Source organism: Aspergillus vadensis (genome assembly GCF_003184925.1).
Source record: "Aspergillus vadensis CBS 113365 unplaced genomic scaffold BO88scaffold_7, whole genome shotgun sequence".
NCBI lineage: Eukaryota > Fungi > Ascomycota > Eurotiomycetes > Eurotiales > Aspergillaceae > Aspergillus > Aspergillus vadensis.
In genome coordinates, this window is record NW_020292045.1 from 383377 (window position 1) to 409090 (window position 25714).

Here is a 25714-nt window from a genome sequence, read left to right on the forward strand (position 1 = left end):
ATTTAACCTATTAATAAAACAGTTTAGCAAGATCTAGTACAGTTATCATGGACAGGACAGTAAAGAAAAGACAATATTTTAAAAATTAATTAATAATAATAAGAATAACATCAACAGTTTTTCTATATTAAATAATAGAAGGTAGTCTTATGATAAAATTTATTACTAATTCAGCAAAGAAACAAGATAAAATTAGTAATAATTTAAGATTATTATATAGTTAATACTTTAGAGCAGTGGTCTCTTAATATATTAAATAAATTTAAATATACTTATCTATATTATACTGTAATCTATTCCAGTAGAATTTTCTATATAATAGTACTTCTATTTAGGTCTTTCTAAAATATCTTATTAATAGATTATCATAGTATAGCTTAATAAGCGTTTGACATAATATTTCAGAGAATAGAATATAATATTAATTTTTAAAACAGATATAGCTAGTTATCTTAATAATCTAATACTTTTAATTTAATTACTTTTATTAAATAGTAGCTTTTTATTATTATATCTCTGAATTTTTATTCTACAAACACAAGATTATCTCTTGAAGTTCAGAATTACATATATCTAAGTATAAAACTTCTGTAGTATATATTTATAATACTATAGATTAAAGAATAAATCTTTCTTAAAATAAATTTATTTAAATAATCTAGTTAATTATTTCTATACTAGCTTAACCATTAGGATCCTTTGAGCTCAATATAATATAAATATTAAACCCAGAATAATCCTGTATATTTCAAGATTTAAACTGGGATTTCTCTTTGGTAAGATTTCTTATTATCAGAAATAATATATCCATGAATTACTTTTAAATCAGGATTAACAATTTCTCTTAAAAAGCAGGTTCTATCTAGAATTTAGAAGATATTCTAGAAGACTTATTTACTAAATTTAACTTTTTTATTTTATATTTAATAATAAAATTAGAAGAGATTAAATTTATAAACTATTAAACTTATCTCCTGTTAACTCTATAAGAGATTAAATTTATAAACTATTAAACTTATCTCCTGTTAACTCTAGTTTAATATATAAAAAATTATAAGTTTAAGTAGTTAAATAAGATTTTAATTATTTAGAAAGCTCCTTCAAGATATTATTATTATTATTTAAAAGAATAAATAATAGTAAATAATTCTTAATTTAAAATATCATAGTTTAACTCAGTACCGGAGAACTTACAAGACTAAAATATAATTAAATAAAATATATTTTTATTATTAAATTAAAATAAAATACTACTCATCTCTTTCTTGGACACATCAGTTTCTAAACAGCAGGGTTTCATAGGATTAAAATATATTAATAAAAATATTTATTAAAAGATAATAATTAGATAACAGAAAGTAATTTATTTAGATAAGATTAGATAAATTTTTCCTGGTTTTTATCTATTAACTGTTCCACGAAGTAGCGAGGTAAGGGGTAATATAATATAAGAATAATCTTAAATAAATTATTAATAAAAGTTATAGAATCCGAGGAAGACCTGGATATCATGATAATTTTCAGAAATTAATTATAAAATAATATTATTTATTTATCAAGAATCCATAGATATTCTATTAGAATTAATAATATACTCTAGAAATTTAACTTTAAATTAGTAGAATAAGTATTTTAATAATTTTATATAGAGTTAAGCTTCTCAAAGTCTTTTTAAAACTTAATAAATATACTTTATATAAGATTCTTTATCAGGCAAAAAGATAAGGATATTATCTAGATATATTATATAAAAATCATTAAAAAATTCTTGAAATACAGTATATATATAATTTTAGAAAATTACTGGAGTATTAGTTAATTTAAATAATATAATTATATATTTAAAATAACTGTATCAGATATAAAATATTATTTTCTATTTATTATCTTTCTTAATATAAATTCAATAGTATATATTTTTAATATTAATCTTTAAAAAGTAGGTACTTCCCGAAACCCTGTCAAGAATCTCTGAAATAAGAGATAGAGAATAATGATTTTTAATAAAAATCTTATTAAGATTTTTATAATTTATATAAAAATATAGACTACTATCTTTTTTAGATATAAAAAAAATAAAGACTTTAATAAAATTCTTTAAAAATTAAATTTAGCTTAATTTCAGGTTCTCTTTAATATATTCTTATAGAATCTTAAGTTCAGCTTTAAATAAAAAATATATTAAATTATAAGGAGATATTTTATTAAACTTAATATTAATAATATAATTTACAGAACCATAAGAAAATAGCTATTAAAAAAAATTTATAAAAAATATATTTTAAAACTGCTTAAATTTAATAAGAATTATTTTAAGATTTAATAATAAATTATAAGACTCTTCTTCTAATAGCCAGATATTTTTAAAAAACTTAATAATAGTATACACTCTTACTAAATTTCAAGTTACTTTAATAAATTAAGTAACAGAGAGTAATAAAATAGAAAATATATTAAATTATTATTAGTAGTTCCATGCTAATAAGATAATATATAGATCTTGAAATATAATTATTAAAAATAATATAGAACTATCTTCTAATTAAAAATCTTGGTTAATTTTTATATAATATTATTTAAAAGTACGGGTGGCTCCTCGTGAATTAGTAATAATAATAAAAACTTTCTATATATTATAAATAAAAATAATAATTTAATTAATAATTTTAATTTTTAATATAATAACTAGAATATGTTGAAGATTATAAGCTTTAGTAAACTAGTAATTAATAATATTTATTTTAGTATAGTTATCTAGGTTTGCAAAGATTTCGAGACTGTTTTAAATATAAATAAAAATATAAAAATAATATATAGTCCTTACTATAAATAAAGAAGTTAAAATTATAAGATTTATTTTAATTTCTTTATTTTTTTCTCTGAATCTAATAAAAATTAATAGATTCTAGCAGATTAAACTCTTTTACCTTTAGTAGAATATTAGTTTACAAGGTATTAAATATTTTTATATATAAAATATTATAATTAATTATTATTTTTTCTAATAAGATTTTCTCTGTAATTCAGGATATTTTTCTTAATAATTTTATTAATAATTTCTTGGAAGTGCTTATATAATTTATAACTATTAAATTAGTTATTATTTTACTTGTGTTTTCCTCTATTCTTTTATAATTTATAATAATAAATAATAATAATTATTATTTTATTTTACTTCTCTAGTAAGTATGGAATATATTCTTAAATATAATAGTTTAAATCTAAAAATAATTTAATAAAATATAATAAAATTCTTTCTTTCTCTGCTTAATAAGAAAAATATTATTTTAAAATATTAAAATATATATAGAACTCTCTCAGATTCTGGCTATATTACTGGTAAGCCTGTTCTAATTAGGCCATAATATCAGATTAAAAAGTAGTAATATTTTAAATTAATATAAAGATCTAGTCTTTGAATTAGAATTATAATTTCTTAAAAAATCATCTTTTTTCTAGATTTTTATTATTAATAAAATAGTACTATCTCTGCCTGCAGGATAAGTCTATATAATTAATAATAGCAAAGATCTTATATTTCTCTGATAAATACTTTTTAAAAGTATCTCTAAATATATATTTTAAATTAGTAATTTATTCCTAATACTTTTGGAAATTAAAATTCAGAATAAAATAAAAAATATTTTTAAATTTAATCTCTTTCTTATCTTTATCTGATTTAAAGAAGAATCAGTAGTATCTTAAAAATATTTTATTTAAAAAATTATTTCTTTAAAAATAAATTATTTTCTACTACAAATTAATAGTCTATTCTAATTAATAAATATAATCTTCTAGCTATTGAATTTCTTTAATAGTGGGAATAATATCTAATAATAATTCTAGATTAGTTTAATCATTGGATGCTTTTATTTTTTTATTATTTTTAATAAATAGCATCTTCCTTAGGTAGTTAAAGTAGAAAAATCAGAATATAATAAAATCTATTTATTAAGATAGAAAGCCTGTCAACTAGATAAGAAATTAATTATTAAATATTATATATTTATCTAATAATAATAAAGATAGTCTATATCCACGAAATAAACTGATTCTTGAGAAATTAGTAGTTTATTACAGAGAAATCAGTATCTTATAGATGCCGGAGAGGTATGGAACCACTATTAATAACCTCACGACTCTCATAACCACTATAATACGTCATCCCGATGACTTTTATCCCGATAGCTAGGTTATTCTATCACATAATCATAATAATAAATAATTATTATTTATATAAAAACTTTGTTTAAATATATTATATATTTATTCACAGTATAAAGAATTTTATTATCAGAATTAATATAATTTTTATCTTCCGCAGCTTTAGACTGGTTAAAAAAATAAATACAGTACTAGTTAAAAAATTTAATTAATTTAACAGTATTTTTTCATATACCTGCCAGAGTTTAATTATATTAGTTTAAGTATATTAAAGAAAATCTATAAATCTATATTATTTTATATTTATTATATTAGTTATAATATTAATAATACAGGATCAACTGTTTCCTATTTAGAATATAATTAATTTTAAAAGCTATTTAATTTTTTATTTTATCTGGTTTAAATTATTTAATAGAAATTTTAAAATAATATATATACTATAATTATCTTAGCTTAATTATTATTTTATAAATAGCATGTGTCTTCTTAATTATTAATATATAATAATAATAATTTTAAGTAACCCCTCGACTACCTATATTATAAAAATTAAAATTAATAATATAATATAAATCTGAACTACTCATGAAATAAATATAAAAAGATAATTAATCACTAAATAATTAATATATAATAATAAAAATAATAGAAAACACGTGAAATAACAATAAAGAATAAATAAAATAATAATAAAATATTTTAAAAATAATAACCCCAGGATAAAAAAAGAAGAGAAAAAGAAATAATATAAAAAATTTTTTTATTTATATTTTTTAATAATAGATCTACCCATGCAAATATAACTAAATACTAATAAAATTATATAAAACTAGTATATAATTTTATTTATATTAAATATCCTGTGGATTCTCTATCTTTTATTATCAGATTTCTATTATTTTAAATTAGAAATATATAAGATTATTTTTAATATCTGAGCCAGGTAGCTCATCCTAGTAAAGAAAGATATTATTTATAATAAAATAATTAAATTATTAAGATAAAAGTTATTAGAATAATATATTATAATAATTATAAGAATTATAAGATTATTAATAGAGATTCCATATCTTCTTTATATTTATAAGGTGCTGATTTCTTTATAATAAGTTACTGATTTCTTAAGAATCAGTCTATCTCGTGGATATAGACTACCTTTGTTATTATTAGATAAATTCATGGTATTTAGTGACTGATTTTCTACCTAGTTGACAGGCTTTCTACCTTGACAAGTAGATCCTATCACACTTTTATCCGGATAGCTGGGTTATTCTATCACAATTTAATAGTCCTGATATAATAGAAGCTCTGTAAGATTTTTAAATAATTTTTAAATAATTTTTTATTATATAAAATTCATAAATTTATATATTATTAATTATAGTATTAAAGAACTTTTTAACTTAAGTTAAAATATATTTTTAAAATTATAATAGAAAGTTTATTTTAAGATCTAAGAGATATTTTTTTTATTTTATATAATTTTAAAATTATTATTTTCTGCCTGAATAAAAAAATTTATATTAAAAATTATAAATATTTTAATATAATCAATTCTTGAAGATATTATAAAGAATATTTTAAAATCTCTTTTTCAATATATTTTTAAACTTAAGTTATTAAAGTAATATTATTATATATTATCTGTAATAATAGTAAAAATACAATTAATAAAACTTTATTATTCATGAAATTTAGAAATTATATAAATTAAATTATTTTCTATATAAATTATATTTAAAAATTCAAAATTTAATAATATCTCTTAATTCTTCTAATCTGGATTAATAAAGTATAAACTTATTTATTTATTTATTATAAATAATATTTTTCTATAGAATAGAAGCCGGCTTAGTTAGATTATTTTTAATTTATTTATATTCTAGGAAAATATTTATAAATTTATTAATAATTTAGAAAATCTAGAGATCTTAAAACTATAATTGTATTCCATCATCGTCAACTTCAAAATAGTCGTCAAGTATAACACCCTGGAATCTGGTGTTGATGTTGTCATCTCTATATAGATGTGCCTGAAGTTTGGGCTCACTCGGACGTGTTGCTGTAACATATTCACGTATCTCATCTGCATCTTTAGCCCTCTCGGCATACCCATGCTCGGTCGTGAACCATCCTGATATTGTCAGCCTATGAGTCTGCAGTCCCTACTATATTGGGTAAATCCTACCGTCCGAGTCTCCGAAGTAGTTGTCCAGATCAATTTTCTGATCGTCCGTCCAGGTGTCGTCACTTCTAAGGCCCTTATAGTGAAGGAGGCTCTTTCCCTCAAGGCTGTCATCCTTGATCCGGTGACCCACTGAGTCAGACATTGTGCTCAAGTAATGCAAGTGTTGCTATCATGTGTTTTGATAGAGTTGGATTAGGAATAGAGGGCTGAGAGGGTTGAGAGGGCTGAGAGGGCAGGTCCTCTTTATACTTGGGCATTTATTGCCATTGCAAGGGTTAGTCAGTATTCATGTTCATGACTTCATGACTTAGTTGAAGAGTATTGTTCACATCAATTGCCTGGTTTAACTTAACCATCTTGTCACTCACAGTGGCGTCTTGCTGTTTTCAGACGGGCTTACGAGAGCTCAGCACGCAATAGATTACCTTTTGAGGCAAGTATTGGTGACTTCAAATATCATGACGCGTATAAGAGGTGTTCCTGCCAATAAATAGGCAGCAACTATTCTTTGCGAAACTTGTACACTATGATGGGCTATAACATAGTAGACCCCAATCAAGCGTAATGCCGCATCATAGATATTGTTGTTTAATCAGCACCAGACGAAAGCAGAACCATAGTTTAGTGTAACTACCAGATGTTCATTTGAATTGCGATTCACCGAAGTCGTTTTGCCAGATGATGTCCCAATCAAGTCGTCACCTTTTGGCTCATATTGTACCATTGCAACGCTCCACCAAGTCAAGTACAGTGCTACCTATACTTGGCCGATGGGAATATTACCTTACATTAGAACGCCAAGCTCCGTCAGGGATCAGCTCCAAGTCAATATTTATCGATTTCAGCCAACGTTCTCAGGGTCCGCGGCGCCCGCCGGTTTGCCGCGTCTGCTACAACCTGTAAGAAATAGAACCCCTCACACTGTTTGAAACTTCCATTTGTATAGTTTCCATGGATCGAGCATCCCTGAGAGATTGGCTGTTCGTCCTACGACAAGCACATTGTTCTTCATGGTTCGGATATAGTTCCTGCAACGTCCGAAGGGTCTAGAGCCACTAAGATCTTCTTCAACCATGGCCACTGTAGCTGCGACCAGATACGACGAGCAATCACAGGCCCATCAAGCTGAATGCAGCGACTTACCTAAGAGACCCTTCAACTACCAAAGACTATTGCGTCCCGCTTAACGTACACTTGACCGCATGCAACAGTGGTATTACGAGGTTCTTGACAGAATGCTTGCTTGGATACGGTTTCGAAATTAATGATCAAAGGTGTTTACTAGTGCGGAACCGTCGCGTGGCGAAAAAATCCCAGACATCAAATTTAGGCATGCGTTCTATCGAGTCACGTGCTACGTTGTCACACCAGATCGATCACATCCATGGGACAGCTGCTCGATGACACTATCGGCCAACCAACCAGAAAGGTAGGTAGATACAGGATCAAACCTTGGCTCTTCCAATACACTAAGCCCTGCAGTGGATTGTGATTATATCGCCATAAAACACAACTGTATGTCTCTGGTGATGTGTTGCGGATCATCATGACGTGCTACAGTATGCCAACGAACGAAACATCAGCTACTCCATAGCCGCTGAATATGGAAGACTGTAAATGGTAGTTGATATAACTGAGATACAAAAGGATGGCTTCCCAGTTTCCCGGAGAGCCTGTGATGGACTTCCCTCTGTCTCGAGCTATCCATAACAAAAATAAACCTCCTCTTAACAACACACTACTACATATCCACAAGAAGCCATGATTGCAACGGGAATTAGCTCACTTCTTACGCTTGGTGCGTTGGCTGGACTCTCAGTGACCACCCGAGCACATCAAGTTTCTCCTCGCTCCCAGAGCGTTGGTGCCTCTTCCCTCCCCGAGCGTTGGTGCCTCTTCCCTCCCCTATGATAAGACGGCTATCCTAAGCTGCACTGCGGAAGACACATTTGCCCTCGCCTTTGACGACGGACCGTACGCTTACACCCAGGAACTCCTAGGCATCCTTGATAAATATGATGCAAAAGCTACATTCTTCGTGAATGGCAGAAATCGTGGTAACATCGAGGATTACGCACCGCTCTTACAACGGGAGATAGAAGCAGGACACCAAATTGGGTCTCATACCTCAGTGAAGGTCTCCCAGAGCTGTTAACATCAGAACTAACTTACTTACTAGTTGGGACCATAAGCTACGCTTGGATGAAGCATTCGAAGCTGACATCCGGCGCGAGATGGACACACTTGATGAGAAATTGTGCGAGCTCATTCAACGCAGCCCGACGTATATGAGGCCACCCTATATGGCATATGATGATAATGTTCTGGAGATCCTCCAAGATTATCATGTCATCGTCACGGACCTGATCATTGGTGACACCGAGGAAAATGCTACGGCCAAGGGAACTTTCAAACGCTTCAAGAATGGGGTGGAAGAAGGGCACTCGCTTCTCCTAGCTCATGATCCTGTGCAGATGACTGTGGAGGAATTGACTGAGATGATGTTGCAACATCTCCAGGATAATGGTATCAAAGGTATGGTGTCCCTTGTCCGATATTTATCTCAAAACGGCATGATATAGTAAGTTGCTTATGATCAATAGCGGTTACGGTTCGGAGTGCTTGGGCGATGACGATCCAGAAAACTGGTATCGAATGTGTGATGAGTCCGGGTCATCATAACGGTTGAAGGCCCAGGTAGAGGCTGGCGAGGATTATATCAAGACGTTCCTTTAAGGGTAGGCAGTTTCAGAACTAAGGTATGATGACTGGTATATTCTTCGTGAGACCAGTGTTCAAGTTTGTACCAACATCGGACAACTTTCAGCGACAATTCTTTCCGGATGTTGAAGATCATGTCAGCCTATCTAGTACAGCACGTAGGACGTAGATTCCGAAAATGGAGTTGAGATTTACCCATGTGTGCATGCAGGCTTAGGATCTTTGATAAATGCGAGACCGGCGTTTCTTGTAGTGCTATCCCGGCCTTTCAAAAGAAATTACAGTATATATCCAATGGAGCATGAGGCACTTTGACCGAATCGTGCGGCTATCCAAGTAGAAGGAAGTCCTATGTTTTCATGGTGACTCTTCCATAAATGGAAGTTCATGGAGGGAAAGGCATGCAAGACCTAATTCGGGCGGTAAGTACGAGACCCTTCGACTCCGTGCCCTGGAGAATCTTCCGAACAACACAATCAAGCATTGAAAATTGCTGAGCTCCAGGGCTAGACAGGAGATCACACTACACTCTGGTCTGAGAACTGAATGAAACCCACCATGATCATTAGAATTTTATGAAAGAAGAGGTTGGTTTTCTACTCAATATAGTCGTCTTTTTTCATTTATATAGTACATACGACCACAGGGTGTGGAAAACAGGGCTTCCCGTCCGTTCAGCCGTACTTAAGCCACACGCCGGGAGGTTAGTAGTTGGGTGGGTGACCACCAGCGAATCCCTTCTGTTGTATGTATTTTCCTTAAAATTTTTACTTTTTATTGTTACTTCTGATTTGTTTGTGGACGGAGCCTAATTTGATTATTTTTTGATTAGACAAAATTGTGCCTGTTGTCATGATCGTACATGCGTCGGCAGTCATCTACGAGCAACTAACCCTCCATACAGCGACGTATATAAATATCCGGGCGGAAAGAAAGAGACTTCACCCGTACCAACTCATCATTGTATGTACAAAAATGAGATTAACATCCACCCCTCCTCCCCCAAACAATTTTCATTACATACACCCCAACTCAAACCAAACCGGCATCTCCAACGGCCCAGGACTCTCCACATCCGCAACAGTACACTCCTCCGTCACCGGCTGTCTAAACAACAGGTCACTTTCATCACCACACTCCGTGCCAGAACTATTATACATTTCTAATGTAAGCGTCGTGTCGCTGGCGTTACAGGTATACGCGGCATCAATATTGAACATCTGGAACGAGCCCGCGTAGTCATAGTACCCGCCATTGCAGTCCCCCAGGCTGGGGTAAACCAGTGAGAAGGAGATTTCGGTGCAGTTGGTGTCTTTGTAGACGAAGAGGGCGGGGTATTTGTAGAAGTAGGCTGTTGTTGGTGGGGTGGATAGGAGGAGGAGGGTAGTTATAGTAGAGAGGGAGAGCTGCAGTATTGGGTGGCTGTAGTTAGGTACAAGCGTTGGTAAGAATGTGGAGGTGGGAATGTACCTTGGAGATGGCGGAGCGGCTGGACATGATGGGCGTAGTAGGCGTGGTGATACGATGAAAGTGTGGAGGAAGAGTGAGGCGGGGAGGGATTCGAGAAACTAATTAGGAGGTGTGATGCTGCCACTTAAATACACTGCTACCCAGAAAGATTTGGCTCAGCTTGTGGTTAAAAGACCGTAGCAGAGCAGACCTAATTTGGTATCTCCACACCACTCTTCGTGTTCCTGCACGATTAATGCCAGTAAGATTGAGTGGCTTGCAACTAGATATGCATGTCTGAGGGAAAGTAAAACAAGTGCAATCACAAGGAGGGTTATGCATGATAGGGTAAATAGTTTCATGCTAAGGAAAGTTTTCCAAAGTTCCTATTGGTAGTGTAAGGCAAACGATATCCGGTAGTTAGCAATGCTGCTCGGTATGGATGTGGTGGCCGTACGCATGTCAGATTAGGCGTCCTATGGTGCTTGGCTCGTTGCTCAGGAACTTACTTCTGTTATGTTTCTTGTCCTTACTGGATCTGCCACCGGTTTTGTGTTTGTATAGACTATTGGGTATCTGAGTCATGTAAAACGTATGTCCAGCAACTGACTAACGAGTTGCGGGTTTTCATTCAGGGTAGTGTATATACATAGCATTGAGTCATATCAAAATCCAAAGATGGCATCTAACATCACTCATGGCTCGTAGTAGAAATGGAACAAATCAACAAACTATTAACAAAGATTCTTTTGTCGACACTGAGTCAACACCACCTCCCACGATGCATTTACAACAAAGCCACGACGGCGGCAAAGATGGCAACAAGCGAGCCAGCAGCAGGCATGGTCATGGCAGAGCCAGCGCTGACGGCAGCGGAAGACGATGCCGAGCTGGATGAGGAAGAGGTAGTAGAGTTGGTATCATAACCAACGACACCGGTGGTGTTGACACCAGAGACGTAGGTAGTGCCGTTACGGCTGTAGGGAATGTTCACATCCAGGCCGTACGAAGCGTCGTACGGGAAGGGAGCAGTGTAGTTGTAAGTCGGGTTCTGGCCCTTGTAGGCGTCAATGACGGACTGCAAGATACCGTTTCCGGCAGAGCAGGTGTCGTTGGTAGTAGGGATGGGCCAGTTAGCGCGATACTTGGAGTAGCCCCATTGCTCCAGGGGACCAGGCAGAGACTGGTTGATGTAGAGGTGGGTTGGATCAACGTCCCAGTTCGTGTAGCCGACCTTGTCGGCGACGAAGCTGAAGATGTTGGCACCGCAGTCCCAGCGACCCAGGGAAGGAAGTCCCCAGTTCGCCTCGACAGTGGCCAGGGTGGAGTAGTGAGTGTAGACGGTCTCATCCTTGGTACCGATAAGGTGCTCGGGGACAGCACCACCGAGGAGAATGCTGAAGACGCGGTTGCGGTCGTTGTAAATCTCCGACTCGGGAACACCGTAGGTCTCGGTCTCATCGAAGGTCAACAGCAGCAGAGTGTTGTCCCAGAAGTAGGTGTTGTTCATGAGAGGCTCAACGAAGCTGCGCAGCCACTTGGAACCGAACGTGATGTTGGTATCGTGGGCGTCGTTGGTCATGTCTGACTAAGGTTAGGATGTACAGCATGTGAGGTATTGGGGGAAACGCACTGGGAGTGATGAAAGCCCACTGAGGGAGCACTTCGTTCTTCATGTCCTCTTCAAAGCTAGTAAAGTTCTTGATGAGGCGCAAAGCAGTGTCATTGCTCGAAATTTTGTCAAACATGACCAACGGGTCGTGCTTGCGCATGTAGTCATTCGCGCCGGTTTTCTGATTTGAGTAGTTGTACCCTTGGAACCCGGGGTAAGGCAAGTGCTCCTGGTAGTGTGCCCAGGAGATACCCTTGGGGTTGAGCAGATCCGCCAGTGTCGAGACATTGGAAGGAATGTCATGGAAGTTGTCTGCCGGGGATGATTAGCATTGGGTCGGCTTCAGGGATGAATTAGCCCTACCGTTGTCCATGCCATAGTTGTCTCCGCTCACCGAGGCACAGTAATTGGGCTGCGAGGTGTGGCCAACACCATAGTAGTTGACCAGAGTAATACCCTTGCTAGCCAGCCACTGCTGGTTGGTATCATTGGCAGCATTAACATAGTCCTATGACTAAGTATGAGTATTACGACCTACCATTGGACAACACATGGATACTTACGACATTCTCCAACCAGATCTGGTAGAAACGGTCGAAGGACTTGCCAGTGACATTGGAAGTCCAGGTCTGGGGCAACGTGGTCGCCTGAGCCCTCTGAATAGCAGCAAGCGGAGGCTCGGTGGTGGTGATGGTGGCGCCAGCGGCCAGCCCGGCCAGAGTGAGGAGCGCAGTTACGGAAGCCATTGGAAGAGGTGCTCAACAACCGCGAGAAAATGTGCCTGGACTTCAACAGCAAGTTTCAGGGCATACTGTCCTTTTAACTTGTAAGTGCCTCGTGCACACTGGGCGGCATATCGGCCGATGCGACCGTGGCGGAATATTATCTAGTACCTACTTCCTACTATCTACCAGGGACGGACTAGCAGTACCTTAACCCCGCCGGCCAGTCAGAAATGGGGTTGACTTCACGTTCCTGCCGGCAGGAGGAGCGAGTGACAATCGATGGATAACCAAGTGGGGACTTCATCCATTGATCCACTCGGACTGGATCGTAGTGGAGTCTCTCTCCACCAATTTTCAAGGCTTCAATTTCGGGGCTTCTCGCAACACCCCTTCCACCCTACCCAATCGCAATGGCTGTCCCCTGGGCGTGCCTGCTGGACGCTGAATGACTTGCACAATTACACCATCTGTTCAGCCTTGAATGAGACAGCCTTGTGGTATTCGCCCTCGACCAAGCTCACCAAGCTTCACGGATCGGTGGATGTGACCCGGCTTATCCCACGTGCCCGCCACTCTCATCTGGCGGAGATAAAACGCGCAAAAATGGAAGATTGATACCCTCATCCAGCCCGGTCGCAACCCGGCGGACTCCGGAGATGTTGTTAGTCAAGGAGAGGAGTATCAAAGAACACAATCCTTTCAACTGCTGCTCTATTCCCACTGGTTATAAGATATGCACATGTGACTATTTTCTGCACCAACATCTCGGCATCTACTCCATATCCGGAGAAGGTAACAGAGACTGCCTCGAGAACCCTTCAACAATTGGATGTTCATGAGCGTCTTACTAGTGTAGACATACAGTGGAACACTGATTAGCTTCAGCTTGCATACAATTGGACAAACGTTTGTCCATGCGCTCTTTCAAGACATTCGAACCCGACCCAGGTCCACCATGTCAACAAAATCACCGGGCTTGAACGGACCCCGAGCAAAAGCGGCTAGGGCAATTTAGCACTAGCATATCGCAGATCGAACTCAAGGCATGCTGTCGCGTGCGCACTCCCTATTGGGGATTCCCCCTCGTGCCATCTGTTCGTATGACACATGGATATAGAAACAAGAACATCTCTCCACGTTCGTTCTCAGAGAGCTCGGCCGTTGTGCTTCGAAGAGGACTGACGTTGCATTCAAGTATCCGTTTATTCTGGCCTTCAAGGTAGTCATCTTATCGCAGTTGCAAATCGCCTATCACTATCCTCAACAGTATCTATGCCGAGACCTTAGCATCTTTAGCCTTGTTATTTTTGTTGGTTGTGCCTGCCACCCCCACTCTTAGAGTATTGCTGCCTGAGGCGGGAACTGTTCATGCCTCAGGCACTCACACAGTGCGCACTTTGCACGGGATATCCATAACCCTTTTGACATTATTTCGACGCAATTTTTAAATCTAGTAAGAAATACTGGAATTTCAAAAGAATACCTAGGATGTGTTAACCTACTGGTACTGCTGGTATCAGTTGATCTTTTAACGATCCTTCCGGGTCCTCGTGGAGGCGCCTGCTTTTAGAAGGCAAGGTCTCGTCGATATAAAGTCGGGGTTACTTTTCGTACAGACAGAGAACCTACTGCCTACTACTTAGATATTGTTCCAGCCGGGGGCTGTACATAGGGTGTGATATCATCTATGCTAGCCGGTGTTGCGGGCATATTTTCTCATCTATAGTATATCCTCGGCACATAATCACAAAATTAACCCCGCTCTTCGAAACATCGCAAAACTTTCCAACCAGCCCTCTACCGGATCCTGATCCCCCTCAAAGCCAGTTTTCTGGAGCTTTTCCAGACCTAACTGCCGATCGAAAGTCAACCAATACCCGACACTATCCAACTGGCGATACCCCACTCCGACCCCGCCAGTAACAGCTTTCGGACACCCGTTTTGGGTAAAGATGTCCCGATATTTAGTTATATACTCCCCAGGTGCGAGTACCGAAGCCCGCTCAGGGACTTCCCCAACTTTCAACGTATTCTGTTCCGTCTCAGGAGCAGATTCACTAGGTGGCACGCCCACGAGACCAAACCATTTAGCCAGCCGAGGCCAGAGCGATCCGTATGTACACGGTGTCGCCCGGTCAGCGACGTTGAATAACCGACCACCCCCGCACATCTCTGGATGTAACGACGCGAAAATCATGAAGCGCGCAAGTCGGTTGCTGGATACGGGGCTGAATAGTGACGTAGCACCAGCCGTGGATCCCGGGAAGGGGACCTTCACAGATGCCTTGACGGTTTCCTCTTGTCCCATGGTATGTGGTCCAATGCCGTGGTTGTAGGCATATAGAGATAGGTATTGTGCCCAGTGCAATGCTAAGCTGAATTGTGATCCGTTTGGAGTGAACCCAACCTGTTATTACGGTTAGTCATTTCATACGTCAGGGAAACGTCAGGAAAGATGAAGGAAGAACAGACAATTGCGTCCGGACACACTTCGCACCAAGTCCATTTCCTTCCCTTACTGGATGTACTAAGAAGTTCGCGATATGCTGGATAGACCACTGTCTTGGCGTAATCTGATGGGAGGCTGTTCACCAGTTCTTCGCGTAGAGGTGGAGTGAACGTTCCGCCGGCTGAATAGATGCCATATCCCTGGTCAATTTCTGGTCAGGGGTGATTCGTCCACAAGTTGCATGAATAGTAAGTACTAACCCTGGTTCCACCCACAAAAGCAACGAACTGTAAATTCGGACTGATCAAATTATGCGCATCAATGACATTTTGCAGCATACGTCGATTTGTCGCTACTTCTTCCAGGTCGTCGTCCATGGCGGCGAAGGCTGCTCATTGTCAGCAAACTCGATATAACCACCATGATGAAATATAACTATACCCAGGTAATAGATATGAGTTACGCCTTCACTATTCTCAACAACCTCTCTCAACCACTCCACCAGTCTATCCGGATCCTGGCTGCGAAGATCAACGCCGGAAGCCAATTGCAGCTGGGTCAGATTCGTATCTGCCTCTGGCCAGTATGTTTCCGAAGGATTCAAGGGTCTGTTTGTCACAGCTGTGACCTTTCGAAATGTCCCAGCGGCTGGATAATGGCTCAAAAGCTGGTTGATTAGCGCCCAGCCGATTAAGCCTGATGCGCCGTAGACGATTGCATGGTTGGAAGAGCTTGGTGGCATTCTGAAAGGTTATAAAGACCGTTAGTATTAATGGTATTTGTAGATATTTGGATACAGGGGAGAGTAGTTCGAGATTTATATAGAAGGTTGCGTCGGGGACCCAAAATGATCGCGGATGGTCGGGATCCCAGATAGGTTTAGCCTGTCCGGGCTATGGGTTATGGCACGTCGCTTAAGGCGAAGTGCAGATTTCGATTGCACATCTTGAAACTTTGAAATGTCAACATTGTTTATGCGGGCGAAGATCTAGAATGCAAGACGGACGTATCGTATGCATCGATTTACAGTGTTCGTTGCATGCTGCGATCTCTGATTTGCCAGATCGGCACGTCTAGCTCTGGACGGGATCTAGAACCCGGAAACACATTGATAATTGCGCTCAAACTATTCGGCAAGAGGAACTGAAACTAACCAACAGCTCAAAGAGTCCTCTCAGTAAAAAATGCAAAGCATTTCATCTCAATACTCTCCCGTGGAGGGCCATTGATATGTTCAGGATCCACAAATGCAGAGTGAAGCAGTGTCACGCTAGATGCAGGATCACTGCCTAGCTGCTTAAAGATGAGCGGCTCATCCGGCTGCTGCTCGCTAAGGTAATACCAGTCATGCTTTTCGTTGTAGACAGGCAATCCAAACTCAACTACATGGTCGGAAATGATTCTGCGATCTGGGACGATGTCAGTGGCAGGGTCAACAGATCGCCAATCACACACCGCAAGAGGATCTCTTTGAACTGTTTTGATTGGCCTCCAAGCGTTGACAACGACGAAGGGAGTGTTTAGAAGTCGCTCAATTTCAACTTCAGTAAGGACATCCTTTAGAACAGACCGACAAGATGCACGTGTCATGTCTGAATGAACACCATGCGAAGGAGAATTCGGGGTGCTCATTTGGTCCCCGGCTAGGTTACCCTCAAATCTTGTGCGTGTGAGATACACAACGACTTCGGATGCGCCAGTTCTGCAAATATGGTCAGAGAAACAAAGTCCATTTTGTGGGCTTATCCTTGAGTGTACATGAAGCACCTACAGTCGCTTAATCAGCTCTTCCGTTGCGGGCTGAATTATTCGTTTTATCTGAGCGGCGTCATGCCAATTGGTGACCCCCTCAATCTCATGTTTAACGTATTGAAAGCCTTGAACATCTAAGGTAAATTCGTGCTCTTTACCACGAATATCCTTGATTATAACGTCTCTCACATCGTTGATACCCTCACGTTTGGCAAAGCGGCGCTGAGCCTCGGGTATATCGGCATCGATTGGTTTTAATCCTTCACGGCCAGGCGGGATTATATAGTTTAAAGTTGTACGGACATCACGTCCCTTTGCGACTGAAGATTGGGCATTGGAAATGGATACAGTCATATTGGTGAAAATCAAAGCAACAAAACAAAAACGGGAGAATTACTCTAATGAAAGAATCTTGGAAGTTCAGACAGAAAGATGTCGGATGGAGGATATTTATGCACTTCTCTTATGCAACAGGCGGATAAAGTCAAATGAAAGGGGCTCGGGTTCGTATTCGGACTCTTTGCCGTTTCGGGGTACATCTCTTATTCGTATTCGGCTTCGGATTGAGGATCGACAATCGGCACCACAGATGCGCTCTTGAAGAAGCCAGTTGCAAATATGCAGGGTCCACACTCATTTTTCCCAGAAGTATTTGGCCATTTATATTTACAAGACCATACCAGCCAATTTAGGGATCTTGGCTTGAATGAGATCTTCTTTTGAGATCCTGCCCTGAGCCCACATCCAGCCCAAACATATAAAGATTATATTGAAATCGCATGATCCTATTCGAATTCTTCTGCACCATACACCCCATCCCGAGGCTGAAACAGAACCAGAATTATGTATCGCCGACTTCTCTGACGAAGTCCTCTCCTCCGCACAGGAAACCTTGACAGACGACGGTTACATGGTAGATACATTTCATGTGGATGTTTATAACTATGCATCCGTCAGCGGCTTTGCACAGGCTGCTGCATCGCAAGGACCCATCGAAGCAGGTATCCACACAGCCGGCTTGTCACCATCCGCAGGCAGTGCACAAAAGATCCTTGAAGTCGATCTCCTCGGCACCGCCAACGCTATCGATGCATTCTTCGAAGTGGCGCAGTCCGGAACTAGCATGGTCTGCATAGCCAGTATGGCTGGTCACATGGGATCAGGCTTGCTATCGGAGCTCGAGCGTCATCTTGCGACAGCATTCAGGGAACATTTAATAGACCATCCCGCCTTTGAATATTGACCCTAGCGACCACCATGGGCCTGCACGGACATATGGTCTGTCAGAGCGCGGAAATATACTTCGCGTCCAGGCTGCCGCTAAATGTGGGGGCGTGTTGCGGCAAGAGTAAATTCTATTGGCCCTGGAGTAATTTCTACAAAGGCTGGCAGAGATCAATGGTCCAGCTGGGAAATGTATTGCCAGGAGCCCTGTTGGTCGTGTGGGCACGCCGCAGGATGTTGTGAGTGCTGTGGCATTTTTGGCTAGTTCGAAGTCGTCTTTAGTTACAGGCAATGATATACTAGTGGATGGTGGGGTCGTGTCATCATCGAAGTGGGATAGTTCATAAGCCAGAGTATCAGGTACTATCATTGAGGAAGGCTTGCCTATCGATATCTGTATATTCCAAAAAGTTTGATTATTCTGTCGCCGTAGATCACCCCATATAAAGAGCGACAAACCACCCTGTCCAACACTGGTTCCTGACTAGTTGCAAGGAGTTGAAGCTTAATACTTGCCATATCTGCAAGACCGTGGTATTCGGGCCAAAGGCTAGTCATGGGTTTGCCTAATCAGGATTCTACAGTTGAGCGCATCATAGATGTTTTTGGAGGGTAACTTGATGAATATAGCTTATATTCAGATATTGGTCTGGGCCCATTTATGTGTCAAAAGAGTGTATCCATACAACGATGCATCGTGGTCATAACTTCCTCCAAAGCATTAAGAAAAACAAAGAAGCAACAACCTCAATGTAGGCCTCATGTTACTTGATGGTCATATCCAATCGGATACATTTGTACGCATCTAGTCATCATCTCGACTAGACCTGGACGGTCAGGCAGTTGAGAAGACCCTATAAGTAATGCATGAGTACGTGTTCTTAATAAACCACCCTGCAATACTACTTACAATTCCATTAGTGGAGCAGCAGGCGGCCTGGTTGTTGCAATTTCCAACAAGCGCTGATGAAATCTTAGCAAAACGGACGGTAGATAGGGTAGTGTGATAACTTACGAACGCAAAGTGCGGGAAGCACGTTCACATTCAAGATGCCGTTAGTCAAGCTAGTGCAGCATGAGTTGGCTTGAGCTGTAGTGCACTGTGAGGCATCGCTAGTGGCTGGTGCAGCGCTGGCAAGACCGATGGTCGCGAGGACGACAAGGATTTGTGAGAAGTTCATTGTGGCTGACTGGATTCTTCGTCTGATAATAATGTGAGTTTGTATAAGATGCAGGCAATTTCTTGGGATGATAGAATAAATTAGTACGGAGCTCGCGGTCTTTGATGGTTTATATAACCCTTTCAACCTTGAATATTGTCCGAATGTAGATACGTCACTTGGCCTGGTATATCAGGTGTTCGTCCTAGTTTTGCCAATGTGTTTGCATATTTGAGACACCGTATCGATGTAGTAGTATCATAGACCATCTAGACTGTCAGGGCAGGCGCCATGTGGAGGACAATGCGCAACAAATCAGCTCGATGCAGCGCATAAGTGACTTGGGTCTCGCGATGTGTCTTCTCAACTGACCCTTCTTCATCTCCACTGCCGACGAATTATGAGATTAGTAGCAGGGTCTAGATTGCTATGAAGAGTCGTCATGCAGGATGGCCCCAAGAATGCTATTTGCAAATACTACCCTGTGCTACCATCCGAATTTTAATCTACTGCAGCCCAATATCGACTAGCTCATTCCTTATTATGTTCCGGAGGGACGTACAGGACACACGTACACTTACAAGAAGCGTGAATTAGATGACTCGAATGATATAGCTAATCTTTCGTAATGATGAATACGTCGTAAGAATTGATATTCCAAAAAAGAAGCTGAATTCATATACGGCCAGTCTTCATCATAAAATCCAGCTCCGTAGAACCTTTCCTACCGGCCCATAGGCAGTTCATTTGTCTTGCAAAATACACAGCCCCACTATACTCTCCATGTGAGTCATGTCGAAGAATTTTAGACAGAAGCATTATGCGAGAACATGATAAACAAACTTCGCTGCATTTCTACCCCGCTTTGAAAGAGCGGGGTGCGTCGTACCCCTTGCAGAAGGCCATAGAGGGTTATAACGAGCGATAGGATACACCCGCTCATGGCGCGGATACTGAAAGCCTTATCTCTGAGACTTGCAATGTTAACCCGTTTGCGGGATTTGATTGCTGTTAACCAACGCGCAGGTCGTTGGTTCTGTTCATGTGTGCAGCCCATACAATATACTCCTCTACGGATAGGGGATATTTTACGTTACTACTCTGTGTAAGCATGTCCTTCGTCCTACCTTTTGGTATGATGTCTGACGGAATTCCTCCTTGGGTGTTTCTAATCATTTCCACATTCGAGTATCACCCATGAAGTCCGTGAAGAGTAACTCAAAGCCCCTCGCATCTCAACCCTCAAATTCTATTTCTTCGGCATCGTATGACCTCCTCAATTCAGTGGCGTCGGGTGCTTTTTCCTTATTAGCATTCCACAGTCGCATTCCATCCTTCTTTTAAGCAACGGACAGATGTAACTATCAGCATCATGCAAGGGATACTCGTGCTTTGATTAGGGGGCGAGAACGTGTCATACTATCGAGTTGTATCGCTTACGTACTAGAGTATGACATAATTCTGACACAAATGACTTCTAAAGCAGATCTTGAAGTCGAAGTGGATTTAGTCATAAAGGCGTTCCTAATATATGAGCAAACCGATCTGCAGGCATCAACTATATTTCCGACATGGGGATATCCCCGCAAGATTGCCGCCATCCTCACCAAGAGCGGCCATTGTTATTGCATGTAGATGCTGATTTGAGGAGGCACATGATACATCCTCTAGGAGAAGCACTGGGTGGATGAGAACACATAAAAGACGGAAATGTCTTGCGGGAGGACCCTTCAAAGGAAAAGATCTAAAAAATAAGCAGTAAAAAGGGATTTCCCAGAAGTAAGATAAGTATCCGCGAAGTATTCTTCACAATGCACTAGTAAAAATTCCGGACGAACAATTGTGGCTGTGGCAAAGCTAGGACGGGCTGAGAGGCTGTCTCATCTTCTGCCGATCAGGATGAGTTGGCACGGAGAACGGAACCTCGGACACGGATACGGAGTAGGATCGATCCTGCTGCGGCGCCTAGTGGAGAACATGCATGGTGAGGATGCGCTGGATCGTGGGGGCTGGAACCTTTTTTTCATTGCTCGGTTTCGGTTTCAATTCCTTTTCTAGCGTTCTCTTCGCGCTTCTGTTCCTTTTCCTTTTCCTTTCCTTCTTTCTTCGACTTTTTGGAGGGGGTAGTATATTTTACTAGTTTTCTTTATAATTTATTAACGCGAAGAAAAGGTATTAGTGATCTTATAAAGTTTAAATATTCTGAGGAGTAAGAAGAACGGAGAAAGGGTTTAGAGAGAAGAATTATGGATGATTGCAGAAGAGAAGGGTCTAAGGGAGACGCCTTGCATGAATTAATTAGCCGGAAAGGGGTGGGATGTAAGCACTAGTGTGGAGGAGTTGTAGGGGTTGGTCAATGAGGGATTGGGTATGATACCTCAGATTTAGAAAGGTTTGAGTGAATATGGGGCTTATATGCAAATTGATTGGTGGTACTATGACCTCGCTTGTCCCTAGAGAGAGCATTGCATCCGGTGGCTTGGGGATTATAGGAGATCTTGTTCTATTGAATTTCTCTTATGGGATGGTTGGGAAGGCCTTTGTTATCATGATCCTTCCGTTCAAGCATAGGCGTACACCGTACTAATCCCTTCCTAGCGTGATCATATTTTACTTCCCATGCAGCAGTTATCCAATCAGCCTCTTTCAAAGCTCTGTCGAAGTTTGGTGCATGTGTTGCAATCCATGGAGGGATTTCGGGTTCAGTGCTTTGTATCGCTTGAATGAAGGCACTGAGTGCCTGTCTTGGTTTGTCTTGGGAAAGACGAGGGACATGATGACATCCAGATGGTTGGATGGATAACTGGGCCGCGCATGACTGAGTCAAATAGCCAAAGTGACACGCGGCTTTGTTGTCGATCAGGCCACCCATAGTGGATCTCCGAAGGTGTGATAGATATGCTTCTAATGATGGGAGAGCTTGAATTCATCCCGGCAGAGCATCCTTACTGGAACACGAGGTAGCGTTTGCCTTTTTTCACTTGTCCGTGTCCACCCACTACCAGCCGACCGACATTCTCAGTCTCCACTGCGTCGATATCCTCCCCTATAACTCCGTCTGTACGGTCCAGAATCGCAGTGTCTTCCGTCCTAGAGCCACTCATGTTAGTCGCGAAATCCCACTAATCAGAAAGTAACTTACTCCGCGTTTCCCAGCAGCGGCATCTGAGCTCTCACATCCTTTCGCTCCGCCAGTTGCACCCCGATTCTCAGCATCGCAAATGCATCAAATGACTCCGTCCAGGTCGGATGCAATCCCGCGTAGAAGGCCATGATCACCAATCCGACAAGATGCAGGCCAATGATGGTCGACAGAAATGCGATTGCCCATGGTCGTATCGCGAATATCTCGACAGAGGTTCCGTCATCCTTGAAGAGGATCCGGCGGTAGGCCTGCTCAGTTGAGGCGCGGCCCAGGTTAGCCTTGTTGGCAAAGAAGGCGCCCTGGGTAAAGACAGATGTTGTCTGGGGATTGTCGTAATTTGCAAAGAGCTGACCAAGCCAGGCAGCCAGGTCGTTGAAGTATGTGGAGTTGGTGTCTGATGCACAGGGCTTGAGAGTAGCGTATCGCCAGGAGGTAGTATCTTTAGTGTTAGTGGTCGAGAGGTAAGTGAACGGAATAGGCTCGGAGCACTCGTCCAACGACAAGGAAGTGATGTTCGGTAGAGTCGGTGTCGAGTTAGCACGATTGGCGAAGAACGTGGACGGGCCGAAGAGGGCCTTGGTGGCTGTGAGCAAAGGCCCAAGAGCTGGTGAGCTGACAGGCATGGGGTCGGGATAACCATATCTAGGCCATGTGAGAAGATTATCACAGCAAACTGGGAAGCGCTACTCCTACACCAGTCAGTCTATCTCCACACTAGGCCTCGCTTAGGCCCCACCTTGCCACTTGAAGAGAACAACCTTGTCTTTGAAAGTAGGTGGCAGGGTATGGCAAAAACAAGCCTAGTATGGAGGCACCCTGGCTGGTGTCGCGGTAGCACCTCTCATAAAAGATAAAAATGAGTTCTTACCCTAGAACATGTGAGTCATCCAAGGCTCGCACATCCATACTCTCCTCCTGGTCAACGATGAAATTCTCTGGATCAAAACTAGCTGCAAGATCGAACGTCTCCAACAAGGGACCCGTTTGGTAGTTGTTCATGTAGTTAGGGAGCATGAAGTACCCCGCGGTCGTATTCGCACGAATGCGCTGTGTCCAGCTGGCTATCCGAGATCCGTTGGTGAGGAAGCTCATGGCGACTGAATTGAAGTGAATGTATGCTTCTTCGGCAATGTCCTGGCGGTTCCGAGTAAGGTTCCATGGAAAGCTCTGCGAGTCTCCCAGCGCGCACACCTTTACCTCCATCATGCCATCTGCCGAGATCGGGACATTATAGGAAACATCCAGACCTGAAAGGTTCGCAAGCGTCGACGCGGAGAAAGACCCTGGTCCACCGCAGCTGTCGGGATAGCCCTCTTCCGATACCTCTTCTGAGGCGACGGACGTATTGAACCGAAAGGCATGATCGCTTATTATTCCCGTTGTGACCGAGTTGACTGGGATGGAGACAAATGAACTGTTACCGCGGAGGGGATAGAACTGCGTAGCAATTCCGCCTTGGTTCGAGTTACTCACGCAGGAATATGCCCAGCTCATAGATGAATTGCAGACTGAATCGGGTGTCCGCCAGATATTTGGCTGAGAGTCGTACTGAGTGGCGTAGTTGATCAATGACCTCGTATCCCCAACCGTCTCGATGGACTTCACTTGAGACAATCCGGTGATGTCGGCGTCAGAAATCAGCGGCGTGACCTTGGAGGGTAAACTCTCGACCAATATGGTCACCTCTGACACGAGCAACTGCTGCAACGGCCAATTTAGACCACCTAAATGACTTGGTCAGCAGAGCCTACACATCACCCTCACATGCCATACCTAAAGCACAGACGAGGAATGCATAATATAGGAGCGGACTGCCCAGTCGACGCCGACCTCCAGCAGAAAACAGGCGGGCAAGGATGAAGGGATTCCACCATCCTCGATCAGCTACCGCTAGCATCTTCCGGAGGCTGAAGTTCCGCTCGTTTCCAGCAGCCTGGCCGTACACTATAGCGGCGCGGGCGGCAATAAATGAAGAGAACGGAATGGTCAGCACCGCCATGACTGAGTTAACGACCCGGGCGGCCAATCTCCAGCGGCGTGTAGCAGCGATGACGGCTGCGGTGAGAGGTACTTTCGTCGCTTCTCTCTGGCTGCAGGAGAATGTCGCATTTGCGTCAGAGTCAGTGACACCCAGGACCGTCTGGGACGCGCAGGTCAGCTGCCGCGCGCTTTCCCATGTTGGCGTTGAATGATGGTAGAGGAGAGGCCGGTGGGTAAGGATGCACATCACGGTCCATGAGAAGATGAGGAGAGAACAATAAATCAAGACAATCGGGACTAGATGCTTCAGACTGCGGGATAAAGAACGAGACGTTCTGTGCGAATAATCGGCTGGCTTGTCGTCATCGTTTAGTGTATGAAATGGAGTATATTCCCCTCGTAGAGCAGTGTCACCAGACCCCATAATGTAAGTTGACTGACAGAGTCAATTACACAGGAGGAAAAAGTGAGATGGGTGATGAACATGCAGGGTCTGTCTATTCTTATTTACTAGGGCCACCATGCTCACTGCCAGATCGAGTCTGGTGCATTGGAGCATAAGCTTCGGCCAGGATGCGCGGTTGAGCCTCGCTCAGCCGGGTGGGTCACTCAGGGTCGGCTTGGCGAGGCTGTGGCTTAGCATATCTTAGCTTGACACCTTCGGAATTGCCGACGGATGTGACAAGTAGCGAAATCAGGCTGGAAGTGGAAAGTCGGCCATCTGGTGCTATCTCCGCTTCCTATCTATCACTGGTAAACACCATAATAACCTTCCACCATGAGTAGATACACTTGTGACGCATGCCTCTTTGCTTGCTACCTTTCTCACCTATCGCTGTCCGTGGAGTAGCGAATACATCTTAGTACTTGCCTACCCTCAGATTATCAACGGAATATACAATAGAATTATATGTTGGGAATGTACTATTCGGGTAGGCGACCAGAAGGATACAGCATAATTTATGCATTTGTGTCTCCAAGTGCTATTTTCGGATATAGCAATCTGGTGCGATTTCGAAATTGCGAGCCCTAGGCAATAGACCACGTGCAGGGACCATGAATCGTGTTTCCGCCTACGTAGATCCAGGGACTGTCACACCCACACATTCTCCAGTCCCACCTTCTTCATACTTCCACACTTC

The 25714-nt window shown here is 40.9% G+C and overlaps 8 protein-coding genes across 8 annotated transcripts; 2 read left to right on the forward strand and 6 right to left on the reverse strand.

Annotated features, from left to right (window-relative positions):
• Positions 1-8116: 8116 nt before the first annotated feature.
• Positions 8117-9037, forward strand: BO88DRAFT_479807 (glycoside hydrolase/deacetylase; the record flags this gene model as incomplete). The annotated part of the gene is made up of 4 exons (XM_025712103.1): positions 8117-8153; positions 8215-8473; positions 8535-8936; positions 8959-9037. The coding sequence occupies 4 exons, from the start codon at positions 8117-8119 to the stop codon at positions 9035-9037; spliced, it is 777 nt and encodes a 258-aa protein (XP_025564419.1).
• Positions 9038-10077: 1040 nt separating this feature from the next.
• On the reverse strand, positions 10078-10491 carry BO88DRAFT_479810 (uncharacterized protein; the record flags this gene model as incomplete). The annotated part of the gene is made up of 1 exon (XM_025712104.1): positions 10078-10491. A coding segment is annotated over one exon (399 nt), but the record flags the coding sequence as incomplete, so codon positions are not given.
• An 821-nt stretch (positions 10492-11312) lies between these two features.
• On the reverse strand, positions 11313-12883 carry BO88DRAFT_486746 (acid phosphatase PHOa; the record flags this gene model as incomplete). Its single annotated transcript, XM_025712483.1, has 4 exons — positions 11313-12109; positions 12159-12449; positions 12501-12645; positions 12701-12883. 4 exons carry the CDS (start codon positions 12881-12883, stop codon positions 11313-11315), a joined length of 1416 nt encoding a protein of 471 aa, XP_025564421.1.
• A 1652-nt stretch (positions 12884-14535) lies between these two features.
• On the reverse strand, positions 14536-16261 carry BO88DRAFT_385375 (SDR family oxidoreductase). Its single transcript, XM_025704739.1, has 4 exons — positions 15753-16261; positions 15572-15699; positions 15335-15511; positions 14536-15269 (listed from the first exon to the last, which is right to left on the reverse strand). The coding sequence occupies exons 1-4, from the start codon at positions 16051-16053 to the stop codon at positions 14607-14609; spliced, it is 1269 nt and encodes a 422-aa protein (XP_025564422.1). The 5' UTR covers positions 16054-16261; the 3' UTR covers positions 14536-14606.
• A 123-nt stretch (positions 16262-16384) lies between these two features.
• BO88DRAFT_479814 (uncharacterized protein) lies at positions 16385-17417 on the reverse strand (the record flags this gene model as incomplete). The annotated part of the gene is made up of 2 exons (XM_025712105.1): positions 16385-17013; positions 17083-17417. The coding sequence occupies 2 exons, from the start codon at positions 17415-17417 to the stop codon at positions 16473-16475; spliced, it is 876 nt and encodes a 291-aa protein (XP_025564423.1). The 3' UTR covers positions 16385-16472.
• Positions 17418-17745: 328 nt separating this feature from the next.
• BO88DRAFT_479822 (uncharacterized protein) lies at positions 17746-18661 on the forward strand. Its single transcript, XM_025712106.1, has 5 exons — positions 17746-18165; positions 18204-18247; positions 18313-18389; positions 18413-18432; positions 18458-18661. Exons 1-5 carry the CDS (start codon positions 17974-17976, stop codon positions 18632-18634), a joined length of 510 nt encoding a protein of 169 aa, XP_025564424.1. The 5' UTR covers positions 17746-17973; the 3' UTR covers positions 18635-18661.
• A 244-nt stretch (positions 18662-18905) lies between these two features.
• On the reverse strand, positions 18906-19803 carry BO88DRAFT_486748 (uncharacterized protein). The gene is made up of 3 exons (XM_025712484.1): positions 19303-19803; positions 19198-19250; positions 18906-19141 (listed from the first exon to the last, which is right to left on the reverse strand). Exons 1-3 carry the CDS (start codon positions 19466-19468, stop codon positions 19109-19111), a joined length of 252 nt encoding a protein of 83 aa, XP_025564425.1. The 5' UTR covers positions 19469-19803; the 3' UTR covers positions 18906-19108.
• A 2302-nt stretch (positions 19804-22105) lies between these two features.
• BO88DRAFT_362463 (uncharacterized protein) lies at positions 22106-25004 on the reverse strand. Its single transcript, XM_025703917.1, has 4 exons — positions 24366-25004; positions 23461-24316; positions 22590-23234; positions 22106-22537 (listed from the first exon to the last, which is right to left on the reverse strand). Exons 1-4 carry the CDS (start codon positions 24994-24996, stop codon positions 22393-22395), a joined length of 2277 nt encoding a protein of 758 aa, XP_025564426.1. The 5' UTR covers positions 24997-25004; the 3' UTR covers positions 22106-22392.
• Between the last annotated feature and the right edge of the window lie 710 nt (positions 25005-25714).